Source organism: Magallana gigas, chromosome 4 (assembly GCF_963853765.1).
Source record: "Magallana gigas chromosome 4, xbMagGiga1.1, whole genome shotgun sequence".
Taxonomy (NCBI): Eukaryota; Metazoa; Mollusca; class Bivalvia; order Ostreida; family Ostreidae; genus Magallana; species Magallana gigas.
In genome coordinates, this window is record NC_088856.1 from 26,195,468 (window position 1) to 26,215,958 (window position 20,491).

The window sequence follows — 20,491 nt, forward strand, 5'->3', positions numbered from 1 at the left end:
GGCCCAAAAATCTTGAAGATTTTTTGGGTGTTTTTTGTTAAAAATTTTTAAGCACACAGGATGAAGATATACATGTATTAAGTAAATGAAAATAAATTTTTCAAATATATATTGTCTTTATTCATCAATCAAACAATTGTTATCATAATTGTGTGTATACAACAGTATTCATGTGTGTGACATGTTATGTAACTTATAAATTCCATCTTTAGGTGGCTCATTACAGCTCAAAAAAAATTCTCAAATTAGCAGAAAATTACTTTATTATGATAGATAGCATAAGAAGAATATAATGGGTAAGTGAAATTGGCAAAGAAGTATATGCAAATTTGGATAGAAAAAAATTATTCTTAAAAACTTAATTCAGTAAGTATGAATAAAAACCCCAGGCTGATTTGAGCTCATGATCTTGTGGTTCACAAGCCTGACACTTTACCCACTGAGCTATGATGATATTCGACCAAATCCAGTGATAAAATTATTTTAAAAAAAAATACTAGTATTTAAATTGCCATCTTCTGATGTAGCCTCTTAAAAAGTATAAATCTAGATGTAGTGAGGTACTTTAAATGCACATTTACTATGGATTCAATATGTATAGAATGATCTGATACTTATACGATATCATAGCAAGAGATCACAACAATATCACAGAAAATCCAATCAAAAAGTCTGAATACATGTAACATATGTTGTAAAACATAACACTAAAAAAAAATATGAATAAGCTGATAAGCATAATATTTATCAATACATGTAGTATCATGCGTGCATGCATTCCCATAGCTTTGCATAAATAAAGCAGTGGGTTGAGGTTATCAGTACATGTACTATCTACTAAAACAATCAAATTTTATCATCACAAATATGTGTATATATTTGCAAAAAAATCACTCACAATTTCAAAATTATCAAAATACAGTACAGCTCACGAGTATCCCGACAAAAACACCGACCACCGTGTTTGAAAGTCCACGCTGAGCGTGGAAGTGTCGGTACCTTTGATCTATTGTTCTCTGTTACGGCCACAGAACGAGAAAAAACACGGTGCGACACGGTGCACCGCGATGCAACATGGACAGTAACACGGTGTAACACGCGGTATTTACCTGTGAAAAAAGGAGGATTTAGGAATAAAACTTATAAAGAATAAGATATTTATTGATGTACGTAAGATCAAAGAAAAAGACAAAGAAATAGAAATAAATAAAATTTTTATGCACGCAATTTTCAGACGTATGCGATTGACACGGTTGATTTTTGTTAATATTAAAAATCGATATCGCCCACATAAAGGTTTGATCAATTAAAACATTAACACTTTCTTTTCCTTTTTAAAATTCAAATAAACGGTTCCATAAATTTTTGTTTCAGTCCGTTTTTAAACGTAGTAGTAATCATAGTTACTGTAGTTTGGCAGTTTTAATAGTGCATAGAACCATAACTGTGATCTTTTCTCACTTATACTCTATTCAACGATAACAAATCTAACGGGTTGTTGAAAACAAATGTACTTTCTCTAAATAATATAATTATACAGCTTTATATCTAATATATTTTCAATTTTTTTTTCTTTTATACATATGTGTGATGTACTTGTCCATGTAGTACCGCACGGTACATATTCATAGCCCTAAGAATCCGTGGATCGGTACTTGATAATTTTTTATTTCATCTTTATAGCAACTTGAGTTTAGAAATTATTTGTGTTCCAAGAAACTACTCAGTATTGCAATAAATACTGTTTGATTGTTTAATGATCGTCATATAAGAGAGAGAGAGAGAGAGAGAGAGAGAGAGAGAGAGAGAATACCAGTATGAGTTTAATTCAAGTACATTTTACTTGTAATTTAGTGTAATAAGTTAGATTTATAGTTTCCATTATATTGAACCCTTTTCCCTAAAATTGCGATAGAATATATGCAGTCAGGGTCCACGTGCTATCCCTGTCAATCAAATCAGCCCACGTGCTCCTTCCATGATATGGGAAAAATGTCGTTCTATTGTTTTTTTAAGTCCGCAAAATAGAAAAATGTTAAACAATGAAGTATTCAGTGTTTAAAATGTTTAGTTTCTTCATTCTTATACTGCATGCATGAGGGTTGGAATATTATGTTGTAAAATAAATATCTCTCTCTCTCTCTCTCTCTCTCTCTCTCTCTCTCTCTCTCTCTCTCTCTCTCTCTCTCTCTCTCTCTCTCTCTCTCTCTCACCCTCTCTCTGTACTTCTGTGCAATCATTTTAGAATTATAAGAGTTCTATTTGTATGAATTTAATTCATTTATTTTAGATCCATGGTTTTAATAACGTTTCAACACAATGACAAAAAGTTTGTAAAGTTCACAAAGTAATAAGATTTTTTCGTTAAAATTTCGACGCTATTTCACATCAATAAAGTTGCGTTTATTCTTAATGCTTGCAAAAAGTTACCGGTATTTATTTATCCCATTCATCTTTTTAATGAATCAGGTTTTTTTTGTACATACATGTATGTGTACCCGGTAAATAATTTCTTATCGCAAGTTAATACTGTGAAATTCCCGCATTTATAGAGTTGCTAAATTGTTCCCCGGATCCACGCGCCGATAGTCTTACGTGTAGTTGTTTGTGTACATATCTACAGACAATTTTTTTGTTTGTTAGAGATTAGGAAAAACCATTGAACTAACAAAGTAGAAGTAAGATATATTCAGACCATACACACGACGGGTTGTGATGAGTTACAAAACAGGTGTTCGCGGAAAGGTGTGAATAACGGCATCTCAAGTACACCTGTTCAGACGTCTAAATATACACAGTTAGTTGTAAATTCCAATGACACCTAACAAGACAGACAATAACACCTGTTGTGTATAGAACCCAAGATGAAAGACAATGCTGTGTATCTGATCAGCTTCCGTACATCGCACGAGTGATTTTTTCATGTGAAATCACGAGGCCATTACGAGCTATACGGAAATAAAGTTGAAAGTTATTTTATGAAATTCGGGTATATTTTTTAATACATGTACAATGCTTGAATATAATTTAACAAGAGTTTGTACATGCATTTATCTATAATCTATAATATAAAAGTGATTTTTTTGTTTAATTATTGCTACATAAATAGCTGAAGTCCAAATTATTCGAGTCACCGGTAATATGGGGTAGTTATTTACTACAGCACATCAACAGCACATGTTTTTAGAAAAACATGATCTGAAATGTTTTCATTTTTCATTTTTAATTGGTTTAAAGTAAGGCTGTAAATTAATTAATAAATCTGAAAATGTTTACAGATAACAGAAATAATACGTTTAAGCTCCCGACATTTTAATAGGATCGTCAGTTACAACATCACGTGTGTTTAGAAAAAAAACAAGATGAATTAAATTGATTTGAATTTTGATTATATATTAATTGATTATTAAATATTTTTGGTGAATTTATTTCAATTTATTTAAGAACAAATAAATTAAAAGGTACCCATTTACGTCGAGTTTTCAGATCACAAAAAATTAATTTCACGTTGACAGCCTCGACAATTTTATGGGTCCGTGCAACCTAAGTCGACATTCTTTTTTTTTTTAAATATGAAAAGGATACATATTTTTCAACCCTTGTTTAGCCATAATTTCTTTATTTCTAAACATACGCTATTTCTATCAACGTCTCAGGTAACGATATCCACGGAGTAACACAGTGGCCACGGAGTTACACAGGCGGCCACGGTGCGACACGGTGCTTTTTCTTGAATTTTCCAATACACATACACGGTGTCACACCGTGTGCACGGTGCGACACAGAGCGTTTTCCACCGTGTTTTTTACACAGTGGGTGTCGGGATACTCGTGAGCTGTACTGTAAGACAGTGTTATTATAAAATTATATAATATACATGTACATCACTGTATAATCAGCTGTTTGTATTCAAGAGATTCTCAATTTTTTTTAATATCCAATGTTTGATCACCAGTCAAACTATTACAGCCAAGTATGCATATTCATTGCTTGCTATCATCTTGTGCCCAATTTGCCACAGCATTTGACGCTAAGCTCTAGATATTAAGTTTGAGGTCTTTGGCCAACATGGTGGCTGTGGTGTTGTGCATCTCTCCCCTGTGTTTCTTAAAGTTTTCAATGGCTGTTGGTCTGGCATCTTCCCAGCCATACAGATCTCTGTAACGAGACAGAGATTAAGGTATATATATGTAGCATTGGTAGGATTTTAACAAGAGCTTGGACTTTGGGTAGTTGTGTCAAACGGCAATGTGACATAGGCCTGTCTAATTCATTGTTGGCCATATAGCCATGGCTCCTTGAAATCAAAAAGATTTGTCTAGATTTTCAGTCGAGACTGTGCAATCTTTGTATATTTTGCTTGAAACCAGCATCATGTTTTGATGCTAGAAATAGATATCATGGTAGTTACGTCCTACTGAAAGTCCAGGCCTTGTTAGAATGGTTCTAAATGAACATGGTTCATTTAGTCCTTATTTAATACACTATAAAATGCATATGAGTAGATCAAAATATAATTCTGTACAATGTACTGGCATACCATTGTGACCTTTATGACTTGAGGATAGAGTCTGCTGCTTTTTTTGTTTTTATTTTATTACACATACTTTTACTAAATGCATGTGTCAATTGACACAGTGGTCCATCTTCTTTTATTGAATGTTTTTTTATCCATCTCTGTTCCCCAAATACATTTATCAGTTGTCAAAATGCTTTTGCTTAGCATGATGACTCATTTGTTAAAAATGTGGAACACAAAAAAAAGAACTGGTAAAACTTTAATCTCACATGTCAGCTTGCCTCCCATTCCAAGAACTTACCCATTGGAAACTTCACAACAAAACACAGGTGGGAAAATATTTCTGCGAAGAACTTTTAACTGACTTACGTAATTATCTTTTACAAAGAGCCTCTAATTGCACTTACCTGTACAGTGGTCGGACAAATTTCATCCTCCCCTGCTCGTTGACGAAGTCTAGGACTCTAGGAATGGCCTCTTTCCATTGAGCCTTAATACACAGCCTCAACCATCTGTATAATATATCATAAAGTGTAGTCAAGGCTTACAGTTTATAGAACATATTATCAAGAATTAATTTTCCTGATGAAAGAAAACATCCAATTTATTCAACGGAGTTGAACGTTAATATTTTTACACAAATATAACATACATCAAGCATTGTTGTTTTCTATGATAACATTCAGCCAAATTCCTTGAAATTTATGATGTGTACCAATAATTTCAAAATATTGCAAGACTTATTGTACATTTCTAAGGTTTCCCATCATTAGATACTCCAAAATAAAAATCATACCTGAATCTGACTTCTGAGTTCTTCACATCATTCAATTTATACAGCTCGTTCATCTTCTGAACTTTGATGAGGGACAATAGGGGCTGCCAAAAAAAATCTGACATTAAAAATGTTGCAAATAAAAGCAGATGAAACAAGAAAAACTCAAATCTTACTTGCATCAATGACTAAAAACGATAGCTGAAAAAACATCAACAAACATGCTTCTAAATAGTTAACTCTTCACTTAAAATTTTAAGGGGCCTGGATTGTCATGGCCATAAGAGACTATATGAATTTCCTTTAAAAGAAGAGCTTTGAATAAAGATTTGTAGGAAAATATTCAATATGAATGATAGCTTGTGGCTGAAGATATCATGATAACAATTGTAACTAAAGGTAGATCTGAAAGTTAATTTATTGCACATCCAGACTCCTTAATTCATGTCTCTGAATGAAAAAAAAAATTTCAAATGACCTTGATCATGACCCAATTGCATTACCTTCACTAACACCTCTTTATGAACATTCTTTAACTTATATCTCATCTGAACAAAGAACATTTCAAGACTTTGATTAAAGTGCATGATGTCTCTATTAACATTCTTACCTGTTCCACAAGGAGAGCCAGGAATTCCACGACCTGTACAGAGGTCAATGAGGTCAGGTCACTGGGGGCAAACTGGTCAAGGTCATTGTCCCCAGAGGTCGACCATCTCTGACAAAGTTGTTTACAGGGTACTGCTAAACTGTCATCATATCTGAACAAAATGATCAAACCGAAATTATGGGAGTTATGATGTGTAAAATAAATTTGTCAGTAAAAATGTCCTGAATTTACATAGTTTAAAATTTAATGATTCCTCATGCAAATATTTCTAAAGTTTACATATATGCACTTGTAAACACAAGAAATTTAAATTTATTTTCACAATTGAGCAGATGGGTGCCAACACCAAACAACTTGATTTTGCAGATTTGTTTTATTCATGGCCTGCCATAATAATTGTTTAAAATGCCAGTACTATAAGTGCACAACTGCCATCCAGGAAACCACATTTTGTGTTATAAATTCATGTCCAATACTTAGAGTATTGTATTCATTATCGTAAATGCTACCCCTGCATTGGTCCATGGCAGAAAAAAACAACACTGAACAAGCAATGCCGTGGAGATTGCTTCATGAAATACTCACTTTGGTATCACTGGGGGCATGCCCTCACTGTAGAACCACTTGTCCCACTCCACACCATCTAGAACCTCCCTCTAAATGTGAATATAACAATAGTCTTCATAAACAATTCATCGCGCAAAGATGTGAACCTTTTCCTAAGCTAATATGCTCATGATACACTTCAAAGTTTCTAAACCATTGCATACATAATATCATATATAATATATAATATTCTATTCATATAATATTCTCCAACTCCATATAATGACTTAATTCACTGTACAGATGTATATTGAGCTTTGGTGAATATTCCATATACTGTAAGTCGTTTTAATTCCACGGTGTAAAAATTTCACAATTTCTATTAAAGTACCAATCACGATGGTTTTAATTTCACGCTGCTTAAAAATCAATTGATCGAGAATATAAGCATTAAAACATTTTTGAAATCTTATGATAGCATTCACGATGGGTTAAATATCGCGAAAAAATATTAAATCACGAACATAGTGAAATTAAAACCATCGTGATTATTTGCCAATCTACAGTAACATCACTGTATTCAGGGATATTTTTGCTCTGTGTTATTTCCTTCTTCTAAACATGCAAACGGTTTCACCATGTCTTAAATTTGCCCAGACAAGATTGTGTACTAAAGAGATAACTTGGAACATTGGAATTCGCCAAGTTTTAAATTCACCCCCCGACGAGGGCAAAAGGGGTGAAAGGGGGTGAAAATAGAACAAGGGCGAATATTTCGCTGTGTACAGTAATGACTTCACTGTACAGATGTATTTTGATCTTCGGTGGACATTCCATAAAACATTATGCTTAAAAATATATATATATATTATTAAATCAATAAACTCCAACACATTAATGTACATGTACATACTTTGTCTTGGAAGTAGGAGTAGAGGAACTCTTTCCACTGGTCCGAGTCAATAGACTGCTGTTTGAACCTCTCTATGTACGCTCGCAGGAATTTCTCAAAAACCTCTGTAATGTTATAATATACAGTTTAAAAAAAAAAAAAGTGTTTGCATTTGTGGTAAACAGATGCTATCACACCTCTATTGAAAGGTATGAACCAAATAATGTGTGTGTATACTGCCCTAGTTTACAGTCATTTGTACATCTACAAGAAATATGTAGACTCTGAACTTTGGAAACTATTCATATGCAGTGCTGAATTCGAAGTTCAAAGTCACCAAAAGACCTGGATATCTGCATAAAATTCATGTCACAAATTTTACGTGAAAGTCAGATATATTGCAGATAAAGTTCAGATGACAGATTTCACAAACACTGCATCCTAGCCCGATACAACTAAATGGAAATCTTCTGTAAGAATGTCAAAGTGAAATTTACATGAAACTATTTTATACAAAATTCATGTAAACTTGTTACGGTATGTGAACATTTTTGTGAGCTTGCTGTGAAAAACACTGCATCCTCACCTGGACCCCCAAGCAGAGTCTCCAGATAAAATAACAGAGTGAAGCCCTTCTCATACGGAACAATGGAGAACGCATCATCTGGATCCACTCCTTTGAGGTCAGGGATCAGCCGAGTGTACGGACCATTCTTCAACACTACTTCCTGAATATTAAGTGAAAGAATCATGCAATTTTATCAAATTAGATGTAAAAACGAACACAATTTATCAAATTTAATTAAAAGATGTGTAGCAAGTAGTACTTTAAAGGTACTTATATGAGATGTAATGTGTACTGGTGTTCACAGTATTCATATGGATGCAATGTAAATACCAGTTTAATGAATAAATGTATGTTTTGCATAACTCTGTATGTTCACAAGACTATCATAGTTTCATCTCAACGAATATTAAGAACATTCACTGATCACTTTCTTTGGTAATACATGTTTATCTATATGGTGCCAATATTTATAATCAAGGCTGGACATATCAATATGAAAAAAAATCAACTTTAAATATTCATTCAGGAGATATGAATGATGGGCAGGGGGATTGAAAACCAACAGAGTATAATCATTAACTTCTACTTCATAAAATTCCCTGGATCTTCCACTTATACATAAGCATGCACATGTATAAAAATGAATGATCCTATCAGTACTGTAGGGTTATCAAGTCAAATCAGTTTTACAGACAGCAAAACTTTTCTAACAGCATACAGCCAAAATTTAATAAATCTTGGTTTAATTAAAGAACAGGCTTCAGTGTATTACAATTTCTTCCTTCAGTTCTTTAAACCCCGCCAAAGCTCGAAACTGCCGAAGAACCTCACTGTCATGCAAAGCTTTTGTGATCTTTCTCTCCACAAACATGGTGTGACCTTCATTTAACCTGAAAAGGTCAAAGGTTGGGAGTCATGGTCATTGGTATTCATTGAACTGGTTTGTGGAGAGAGAGAGAGAGGGAGACAACAGAGAGGTTGGATTTACATGTATTTAGTGAATAAACCTCTTTCATTTGTTTTTGAAAAATATATACCGATAATCCATTTGGCAAGTTTGATCTCTCAGCTGAATTTTTTACTTTCAACATTTCACTGAATAATGGTGAATGTTTTCCTTGTCAGTTTCACCCCGCCTTAATTTTTGCTACCACAAGATTTTCCATCCACACATCATTTTTAAAAAATTTATTAATTTGCATGGGTATTTTTAGAAAGCCTATCTCTCAAGGTCTAAGCCCCTTTGACTATTTACGATTGTTTCCCTGAGGTCTTTGGCTCTCCCTGCGGCCATGAATTGAGACAGAGCATCACTGTTGTGTAGTCTCCCTGTGATCTTTCTCTCCACAAACACAGTATGACCTTCATTTAACCTGTAAAGGTCAAAAGGTGGCATTTTCAATAATATAGACCAACGAAGGCACTTTACTACACTAAAGCTATAAATGAAGAGATTTGCTCCAAAGCTTGCTACATGTGTGTACCGGTAAGTGGAAACTCATTAGCATAACACAATTATACATAAAATATTGAAGAAGGAAGAAGTGTCCATTGATTAAATTAAAGACTTTTTTGGTGGCTGTATTTTTTCACCATAGTACTTATATATAAAAATATATAATACTGATGGACCTGCAATAGTTCATTACCAGAAGTGTTCCCAGTTTTTGTTGGTGACAAGGTTCCCTGTCCAGCTATGGGAAATCTCATGAGCCACCACATCAGCTAACGATTTGTCCCCAGCCTGTTAAATTAGTTGACATTTAAGGCTTTTCAAAATAAAAACAACCGCATTTGATCTAACATCCATTTTTGTAGCATTTAAAGGTTGAAATGCTCATTGACAATGGAACAGCAAAATAAGTAAAATGTTTGAAAACATTTACAAGGTCAGATAGGTGCGTGTGTACTTACCAGGAGAGTTGGGGTCACAAAGGTCAAACATGGGTTCTCCATCCCACCATAGGGAAAGGAGGGCGGCAGTACAAGTAGGTCGTACTGACCCCAGATGTATGGCCCCATTAGGGCCTCGGCCGTCTGAAGCATCTTCTCTGTCTATATAAAAAAAAATGGTTTTATGTTTACAGGAGGAAAGTTAATAAAGTTATACTTTATTCCATGTAATGATTAATATTTAAAACGACCTTGCACTATCAATTTTCCAAAAATGCTTAATTATTAATAATTTTGTAGAATCACGTTCACCAAAACAAACAGGCATAGAACTCTGTAAATGACTCTGAATTTTAAACTCAGCAGCATGATAAGTGCATCATATATGTATGTAAGTGTACTTGTACAAAATTATAAAGCATTGATTATTTTTTTTTTCACCTCAGAAAACTCAAAAGCTGCTGCTTCTATCATTTCCCTCTCAGTCCAAACTTTCGATCGTGGCCCAATTGTCCTGATGATTTAAAATAAAAATTCCTGTTAATTTTTTCATTTACAGTTTTTAATTACAGTTATAAATCAATAAATTTTTTATCTTTCATTATGTAGAAATGTATTCTTTTTTTTATTTTTCAAATCCAAGGTTTAATTTCAAAATGGAAGGATTGCATAAATAACTCCAGATTGTAAAGACAGAGTTATTCCCCTTAAAATGTGTTCAATTTCTTGATGAATTCCAAGTAAATATAATCAACCTGACAGTCTTGCAAAATTCTATATCAATTGGTCTAAATATTTATCCACCAAACAAGAACTATAGACAGACATGAAAAAGGAAAATATCAATTTTCCAATTTTCCCCATCTTAAGAAAGAGACATGTAAAATCATTTTGGAAACAACTGGTTTTTTTTTTCACTGAGATAAATCATATGTTACCGAGACTCTAAATCCCCTCCTACAATAGCAATCAGGTAAGTGGGGATGGGAACTTTCTGCAGGAACTGGTGAACCAGTTTACTGCTGTCGGATGGGTGGGGCTCTGGTTCTGACCTTACTGCACTCATCAGAATGGTGATGTCTCTCGGTGCAGTCACCTGTTCAAAGAACAATTTTTTTTTTTTTCAAAAGACCATTTTCTTTTTAAATAGGACACAATATAGCACAGTGATAGAAATAACTTTTTTTTACTGTTTGGCTTAATTTAGATAAAAATTTTATTGATAAATTAAGAATTTTCAGTTACATTTATTTCAAAGATTTAAAAATTCATAAAATGTTGAATTGCTACTGGTACATCTTAAACAAGAGGCCAATTGGCCTTAACGGTCACCTGAGTAGCATATATCCCATACACAAACTTGTCATGGAGTCTCATATATGCATCTAATTAATTAGGTTTCATACTGGAGTAGAAAAATTATAAATTTGTAATGACGACCACGTTTCAAAAAGAACTGTGAAACCTATAATTTTGGTGAAAAACTAAAAGATCTGGTCAACAAAATCATGAATTCAGTTTTCCTTTCAGGTGTGTGGGAGTAAAGAAAATAATTTTTTAACGTTATATGCATTAACATCTATACATCCATTTTGGCCCTGCCCTAGAGTCAAAACCCATCCTTGAGGGGACATGAAAATTAAAATTTCAGTAGAGGACTTCCTGGTAAACATAATTATTAGTCAGTTTTTTTATACAGATGTGTGAGAATAGAGAAGAAAATGTTTAAACATTATATGCATTAACACTATATTGCCATATTGCGCCCCCACCCCCCCTTCATGTTTTGAACCCCTGACTCAGGGGCCATGAATTTCACAATTTAGGTCAAGGAGATTGTGGATATCATAACCATGTATTCATTTTTTTGCCCACATGTGTGGGAGTAGAGAAGATTTTTTAAGATTTAAAACATTTTTACAATATGGCCATATTGGCCCAACCCTAGAGCCTGAACACCTAACAAAGGGGTCATGAATTTCACAATTTTAGTAGAGGCCCTCATGGACATCATAACCATGTATTCAGTTTTTTGCTCACATGTGTGGGAGTAGAGAAGAAGATTTTTTAAGATTTAAATTTTTTTTACTATATGGCCATATTGGCCCCACCCTAGAGCCTGAACCCCTGACCCAGGGGTCATGAATTTCACAATTTTGGTAGAGGACCTCATGGACATCATAACAATGCATTTAATTTTTAACAAATATATATGGGAGTAGAGAAGAAGATTTTCTAAGATTTAATACATTTTGTACTATTTGGCCATATTGGCCTCACACTAGAGCCTGAACCCCTGACCCAGGGGTCATGAATTTAACAATTTTGGTAGAGGGCTTCATGGACATCATAATCATGCATTTAGTTTTTAACAAATATATATGGGGGTAGAGAAGAAGATTTTCTAAGATTTAATACATTTTTACTATTTGGCCATATTGGCCCAACCCTAGAGCCTGAACCCCTGACCAAGGGGTCATGAACTTCACAATTTAGGTTGAGGGCTTCATGGACATCATTATCATGCATTTAGTTGTTGACAAATATATATGATAATAGAGAAGAAGATTTTATAAGATTTAATACATTTTTACTATATGGCCATATTGGCCCAACCCTAGAGCCTGAACCCCTGACCCAGGGGTCATGAATTTCACAATTTAGGTTGAGGGCTTCATGGACATCATAATCATGCATTTAGTTTTTGACAAATGTATATGGTAGTAGAGAAGAAGATTTTCTAAGATTTAATACATTTTTACTATATGGCCACATTGGCCCCACCCTAGAGCCAGAACCCCGGACCCAGGGGCCATAAATTTCACAATTTTGGTAGAGGGCTTCATGGACAACATAACCATGCATTTAGTTTTTTCCTCACATGCGTAGGAGTAGAGAAGAAGATTTTTGAAAATTTGGCTTTTTTTGCATATTTGGCCCCGCTCGTGGCACCTCAGGGGTGGTAGAGCCATGAATTTCACAATTTAGATTCTTCTTACCATAGAGATGCTTTACACCAAAAACGGTAACGATTGGCCTGGTAGTTTTCAAGAAGAAGTCAAAAATGTAAAATTGTTAACGCACGACGCACAGACGCACGACGCACAACGACGGACGAAGACCAATTGCAATAGGTCACCTGAGTGACTCAGGTGACCTAATAATATAAACTGATTTTTAAATAAGTTATGTACATGTTTGTTAGATTAGATTCTGAGTTATCTACCTTGGCAGTGTAAGGGACCTTAATGCCTGGAGTATCCTGGCAGGGCACCATACTTCTGGCATGGATAGCCTGCAATAGTAAAACTCTCATCATATACAGTAACATAAGGCATTATATGAGAAATTAAGATAAGAACCATTGTAATAAAATCTCTACAAATTATGTATTGAAGACTCTCGTGTGATTCACATAAAAATAAACAATACATATATATTAAAATAAAAGCAAGCAAAACTTGAAAGCAAAATTTATCATTATGATCAAGGAACTGATCAGGAACTTCATGCAGTTCCATTAAAATATTCCTAAGACTTGATAGGATCTCTTCTACTTTTCTTCTCAACAAAAGATTTTTCACGATGCGTTGCGTTTCATGTTTATCCCAATATATTATGAAATACAATAAACTTATGCTTCATAAAAAGCAGTTTAACTCTTCAAAATAAATATTTCAAAAAAAAGCACCAACCTGACACTGACTAAACAGGTATGGGTGCCTCTTTCCTGCTGTCTGTTCGGGCCTCAGCCATTGGAGAGCAGAGCATTGAGGGGACGTCTCATAATGCACTCGAATCTTGTTGCTGAAATATGTCATATACTGTTATAAATATAGTCCAAATAAAAAGGAGGAAAAAAAAGTAGCATCATTAAATCCAAGTACAATTGCATATTGACATTTCTTTGATCTGTTAAATATTAAAGAAGAAATTTATACATACATAGCTGTGTATATATATATATATATATATCAGTTGATCAGAGAATCAAACTACATGCAGGTATTAACTATTAAACACTAAGTATTAAATGGTCCAAAACCATAGTTATACTGTTAAGTACCGTTAACAGACAAAAATAGCCTACGTACAAAAATTTTATATAAATTTTATTGAGAAGATAATTTTGTTGTACTATATTGTAAACTATTCCCTCTTGAAAGATATTGTTGAACATTAAATCAAATATGCAAATAGGCAAACAGTTATAGAAAATTTACGTCACTCAGTATCTTTATAGTTCCCTCCAGGTTCTATAACTAAATTGAATCTTAAATCAGCTTTTGACCACAGAAATGTTTCCAGTCCCTTTAGGGGTAATTTGTTATACAACCTTTTTGACGAAGAGACAGGAAGCTGCACTTCCAGCTTGGATCCAAAACTGTCTGTCTTTTCTCCTAAGGTAAACTTCAGTTCCTGACAGTTATCAGCATCTGTGATTTTATTAATGGTGATATCTCTTGTGTCTAAGACCTATTGAAATATTCAAACCTGGCATCTGAATTTAAAATTGTATTTATAGCCAAGTATAACAGTATTGTAAAATTATGACCCTAGACATTCAGTTTGAAAGAATGACAATTGAAAGGGAAGGCTTGAAATTAGATTTAACTAACTAAAATTGTTTATTTAACAAAATAATGAGAGAGAGAGAGAGAGAGAGAGAGAGAGAGAGAGAGAGAGAGAGAGAGAGAGAGAGAGAGAGATTTTACCAAGTTCTGGACTCCATCTTTCATTCTCTCCACTGCTAAGTCAACATAGCCACATAGCTTCCTTGAGTCAAAATCCACCTCCAGATTCAAATCCAGATTGATCACTTTACATTCATCAGGTCTGGCAAATGAACAGGGGTCATCTGGACTTAGAGCTGCCATATCAAAAAGCTTATATTCCTGTAAATCTGTAAATAATTGTATGATCTTTAAAAATAATTAATCAAGACTCAACAAGAAAAAAACAACAACATAAAATTTAGATAAAGATATATACATATAACTTTAAGATGCATATGAAATACTAAAATTCATATACAAAATGTTGCTATTTTTTTGTAAATGAAATTAAAATAATGATTTTATTACTTATAACAGTTTGATATATTGTCAGTTAATCATTTTAAAGAATTCTTACAAATTAAAAGTTGTAAAACTATAACGAATTACAGCTATAACGAAGTTCTTTCTACGGTTCCTTGAAATTCCCTATAAACCATAAAACATAAGGCACTGGCTTGTAAATATATTGAGTGTGCATGTCCTTTTATATAGATGTACATACAATATATTTAAAATAACTTTCAGTGCCCGTGCAATAAACGAGTTTTTAGTCAGCAGGCGGGCTGACTAATTAAGTTAGGATGAAACTTCAATTGCACTATTCTGGGAAAGAATTAGACAGTCCATGGTAGAAAAATTCGTATAAGTTATAAAAGAGGTCAGTTCCTAGATCAAACTGCACTTCAACTGTCCATGGATATCGTAGCAGCCGTGGTCCCGAGTCCGCATATATACATACATTTTCCCGACTCTCTTAGCAGGATTAGAGAACATATATATATATTGGCAGTGGTAGATCATGATATTCAGAGAACAATTTTGCAAAGTTTCAACTTTAAGTAATAAGCTTAAGAAAGTGTGCAGTCATACACTGTGACTGTATGTACACCACCCTCGCTTGTCTCCTCACCTACAGCCATAAAACATAAAGGTGCAAACTAAATGTAAACACGCATATTGTAATGTTCTGGAAACTGTAAATCTCGTATATTTATAGATTGTGTATTCACTTTTATCTTAAAATTAATGACTTTCTTAGCTTTTTAAAAAGCTAACCTTGTGTGCTTTACATTATATATTTAGTCTGAACTGACATTCCACCTAAATTAACCTGAAAATTGAGACTATCAGCTGGCTACATAGAAATATAGGAATTGAATTTTCTCATTGATTTCCACTGCATTATTTACTGTCAACCAGAGACATAAATAACATTGTTATTTATGTCTCTGTTGTCAACCGAACATAACACAGAGAATTAGAGATCATATTACTATGAATTGTCTAGTCAATGGACCCTACTTTCGTTTTCAATTTTAACACATACACGGCTGTTTTACGTTAAAAGTTGATTTAAAAAATTCATTTTCAATAAATGAAATTAAAATAATTACCTAAATTCTCTATGAGTCTAAATTATTGAATCCCTTACTTATCAATGTTCAGAACAAAGCACAAATCATTGAACGCTTAACGCAGTTTCGGTTTTGATGCCGGTGAATATCAACAGGAAGTGGATTCCATGTGGTGTTTTTGAATTTCCGCTGCGCGAGTTGTCACGTGACATTTCCATCCAGCAGTTCGGTGGGATTTATGTAAATGGAGAGTGCGATGCTTTACTGATGGAGTTTAATTTCTGATAAAGGTATGATGAACATCCGTAAATATTACCATGAAAAATCTCTTGTGAAAAACCTTTCTTCCGATTTTTTGTTTTTTAAAACGTTCTAAAGACGATCCATGGATGTTTACATGTTCCATGGTAACTATATTCGATAGACTTTCAGTAGTTGACGAAATGTCAATTACAGTTTTATTGCGTTTAGTTTTTCTTTTGGTTGAATGCGTTTAAAATACAACTCGTATTTTTTCTTTTTTAATTTCTATGCCTTTAAAGCGAAAACTTTTTCGAATGATTTTTACATGTCTTGTTTGTTTAAACTTTTGGAGATCCTTTTAAAAAAATCTATATTTTAGTTGCATATCGAACAGTTAGGGTATTGAAACAGTTTTGCGAAATTCACTTATCCAAGTTGAAGAATCCCCTAGAGCTCGTTAATTATTTATACTAATTATATTCATTTACCCGTGGATGTTATTTTTTTTTTCATTTAAAATACATGTTTATGTTACTTAATAGTGCATATCATACTAAAATTACAATACAAGATGGAAGTGTTTATATGTAGTTAATGTATTTTTTTTCATTATTTTTATTTTTTAAATGGAAACATCATAATTATGATACGTTAATTTTCAAATCTTTATTGTTTTCTGCAACATTAATTTCTTTCATTTTATATCTGTTTTAAAATTCGTAAGAGAGAGTTTTTGCCTTAAGTTTGTTATAATATGTTTGCCTTCTCAACAGAGTGATCAATTAATCTCTTCTCTTTATAAAATTGCAAATTTGGTTTGATTTCAATGCAATTAAATTTTATGATTTTTTAAGTTACAGTTTATATTTATAATTACCTGTGAATAACAAAATAAAAATGTAATTTACAGTTTACTTACTTTACTTACTTAGTCCTCTTCGTGCTGGTTAGCACGTAAGGTCGTAAATAATTTACAGTTTTGGTGTTTGTAATCCTTGACAAATTAGGACAATTTTAAATATTTTATTTAATATGATTTCATTGTTGTCAAATCCTATATTTTTCTATTGACTAAGGTCCACATTTGCCACCACTTTTTTTAAGGCTATAATATACTATAATTCATTTTAGGCCATTAAAATTCATTTTATAAATAAGCTATTTTATATATTAAAAAATGTATGTGCATCATCATCTTAGTCAATAGAATTTTATGAGATTATATGTATAACTGGATATATTTTTGTAGAATTTTGTGGTGTCAACTCAACCACAATAGATTCAATCACCAAAAAAAAAATTTTTTTATTGGTTATAATGGTAATCAATTCAAAAATTCCATATACATGTAAGTACCAGGAAAAATAAAATAAATGTACTTGATTAAGTACATATTGTGAATTCAAATCAGTAGATTTTGCACCTGTGAGCAGGAAGAAAATACAGATTATACAGATATATAATAATATATTCTATGTGCATGCAATACTGTTCATTCTTCAGTGAACATCTGCAGACTCTCATTTATTTGATTTCATGACAAAAAGATTTATATATCTTGATATAGGACATGTTGATTATTTTTAACTTAGAAAGATATCTTTTTTTTTCAACAGATAATATATATATATAGCTCTTGATCAGGGATTGAATTAGATGTATGCAGGTATATAATATCATTCCAAGAAATAAACTATTTTTTCCTAAAATTTTGACAAACTTCATCACTGATGATTTTTCCTGTGACTTTTGATACTTGAGATATAATTTGCTTTATAAAGGTATAAATAATTGCTGCCCACTCAAAATTATTAGATTAATGTTATGTTAATATACCTATGATATATACAGAAATTTTTAAGTGTGTACCTTAGGCATATACATTTAGATAAATAAAGAAAAGAAATAAAAAGCACGATAAGTGATTTCTTCCTCTCTCAAGCTTGTCAAAATATCCGTTGAATGGGAGTGATGTAAAATCCAGAACTGCATAGCGATAATTTGTCCTGATTAAAATGCAGGGAACAGTTGACTTGATTATATTTAAATGACAGCAGTGACTTTTTCAGTTAATCTGAAAGGAGGCTTGAAATATAGAAATTAAATGCTGTATTTAATAGATTTAAATCCCCGTTTTTGCAAAATGCAGTAAGTATTGAGTTATTAATAAGAAGGTTTTGGAGTCGTGCCGATTTTTGTTGTTTAGTAAAATTAATCCTTTCTTTAAATGTCTTACATTTCAGATGCTTGATATCTTCAACATGTTTTTGGAGAACAAAAGATTAACACATACCCAATTGGATTAACAAGTGAAAGAATATTGTTCATATTTGTAAGGTGATCTAATTAAATCGTAACCTTTTGATTTGAAATGTGTAAAACTCGGGGTAAATATATGGAGCTTCTCCTGTTGAATTCATAGGAGCTAATTAATGCTCTTATTAAAGTGCGACAGAACACCCATTGGATGGTTTCAAATGAAAATGGATCAGCAATGTTATTACGAAAATAAAACCGGCTTGATTATTAATAACTTAATACAATGCAAAAAGCCATGAGCCATGCATTATGTGTGGGGGTTTTCGGCGATTGGTAACTCCGCATTGTGGATGAAATACTTGTGTTATTATTTGGCTTGATCGAATGTGCTTTCTGACGTTTTCTTAGTGGAGTATGGGAAACAGGTGTGGCCGAAAAGAAGCTGATGTGGATTCATCATGGCAACAGCAGAACAAGGAGTTTGCGACAAACCCTGTGTACAAATACGTAAATTTTGCCGGTGGCGGGAAGTTGATAGATGCGTACAAGACAGGGGGAACTGAGGCAGTTGAGAAAATTGCAAAAACGGAGATTCTACCGTTTTTGTACAATAACGGAAATGGTGCTATTATTACTAGGTTGGATCACATAAAATGGCAATGCCGTATGCAGGCTAAATTTACGGTAAATATTACTTTAATTTTATTTATATGATTTTACTTATTTTATGTTAAAATCCATAATATGACATTTACATCTTTTTGACATCGGAAATTTAAAAAAAAAATGTGTTTTGCAGGTACTGACTTATTCACATGAACTTAAGATAGGAACTTACAATTTCATTACTTACATTTTAGTATATAATTCTTTGTAATAACGTTCCATTTAATTGTTAATATTTTGATAATTATAGGATTTTATAATTATAAACTTTCTTCAAAATGCCAGAGATATGATATGGCTTAATAGATTGGAAAAAATGATAAGTTACCGGTACTTTAAATTTTGTCTCTATAAATACAGAGAGATAATGGGATTTATGACAACAATATGTCTATTTTTGTATTTCATCCTGGCTATTGAGAATTGAATTATGAAAAAAGAACGAATTCAGTAGCTCCAGAATTTATACTTGTTTAAGTAAAACTGAGATGAAACTGTTTATCATAAGGCCTATTTATTAAGGACTTAACAGTTAATAGATGTTCAAACTCCATAGCTATTGAATATATTTTTATGATATATTGACTCGATTGCCATGCAATACAGTACTGTGGAATAAATTTTATTCGCTGGGGTCAACGTTCGTGGTTAGCAAAAATTTTCTCACTCCAATTTGTGGGGACATAATTTTGGTGGAGGCAAGTTGGGGATCATTTTATTCTTGGGGATGTAAATTTGTGGGCAAGAGTTACCCCCAAAAGCGATGAACGATGGTTCCCCACGAACAATGATTCAGCCTCTGAATTAAAATAAAGGTTCAATAATTTTCTTAATGCCTATGAAGGTAAAGTGTTATAGTAGCTGCATTCAAAATTGTATAAGCAACTAGCCTAGCCACTAGGTCGTAGATATCTATCTCTATTGAACGGACCGCTAGGTTAGCCTCTAGGTCTCAGATTTGAAGTTAGAAATATCAACTAAAGACTAATTACATCAATTGAAAATAATTTGTTAATTTCAAGCGGAAATCATGTTTGTTACAAAGTGGTAACTAAGGTGGCATTCTTGATTTTGATGCCTATAGCATAAAATATTCAGGCTACAAATATCCACGTAGTGGCTAGGCTAGCGTACCTTTCAACTACATAGCCCTACGTAGCAGCTATGATTTTGAACACAGCCCAGTAATAAGTTGAGGAAAGGAAGCCTAGGATAGATTCCTAATAAAGTAGTCATCTAAGATAAATAGTAGCTGCACTAGACAGAATAACCTTCAGCTTAATTGCTACAATGCCATGCTCATCGCACATAAAACTTCATAGTTAACAAATATACACATTTGGTTCCGTTCTTCTGACACAGTTTTTTTGCTTTAGATCCAGTAGTA

The 20,491-nt window shown here is 33.0% G+C and overlaps 2 protein-coding genes and 1 long non-coding RNA gene across 12 annotated transcripts in view; 2 read left to right on the forward strand and 1 right to left on the reverse strand.

Annotated features, from left to right (window-relative positions):
* Positions 1-781: 781 nt before the first annotated feature.
* Positions 782-4,105, forward strand: LOC136274592 (uncharacterized). Its single transcript, XR_010713030.1, has 2 exons — positions 782-921; positions 3,848-4,105. It is a non-coding gene; the product is annotated as an uncharacterized lncRNA (long non-coding RNA).
* LOC105317773 (leukotriene A-4 hydrolase) lies at positions 3,866-16,118 on the reverse strand. Of its 4 annotated transcripts, none has more exons than XM_034450822.2 (17): positions 15,976-16,118; positions 14,519-14,706; positions 14,140-14,279; positions 13,499-13,610; positions 13,030-13,098; positions 10,742-10,899; positions 10,245-10,317; positions 9,825-9,965; positions 9,560-9,654; positions 8,683-8,800; positions 7,929-8,070; positions 7,364-7,467; positions 6,490-6,560; positions 5,905-6,055; positions 5,316-5,398; positions 4,927-5,031; positions 3,866-4,158 (listed from the first exon to the last, which is right to left on the reverse strand). In XM_034450822.2, the coding sequence occupies exons 2-17, from the start codon at positions 14,678-14,680 to the stop codon at positions 4,038-4,040; spliced, it is 1,845 nt and encodes a 614-aa protein (XP_034306713.2). In that variant the 5' UTR covers positions 14,681-14,706; positions 15,976-16,118; the 3' UTR covers positions 3,866-4,037. The 4 variants fall into 4 exon arrangements, with proteins under 4 accessions (XP_034306713.2, XP_034306711.2, XP_034306710.2 ...); XM_034450820.2 differs by lacking the exon at positions 8,683-8,800 and adding an exon at positions 9,166-9,283 and having other exon boundaries at positions 3,867-4,158; positions 16,014-16,110; XM_034450819.2 differs by lacking the exon at positions 8,683-8,800 and adding an exon at positions 9,166-9,283 and having other exon boundaries at positions 3,867-4,158; positions 14,519-14,698; positions 15,976-16,101.
* Positions 16,118-20,491, forward strand: part of LOC105330915 (uncharacterized) — a 48,127-nt gene continuing 43,753 nt past the window's right edge. For 3 of the 7 annotated variants that reach the window (XM_034450814.2, XM_034450811.2, XM_034450813.2), the window contains exons 1-2: positions 16,119-16,226; positions 18,423-19,122. In XM_034450814.2, coding sequence (XP_034306705.2) covers positions 18,853-19,122 — 270 coding nt within the window. In that variant the 5' untranslated portion in view covers positions 16,119-16,226; positions 18,423-18,852. Of the gene's footprint in view, positions 16,227-18,307; positions 18,328-18,422; positions 19,123-20,491 lie in introns of those variants that run through there. The other 4 variants (XM_034450812.2, XM_034450815.2, XM_066081787.1 and 1 more) reach the window with 4 other exon arrangements.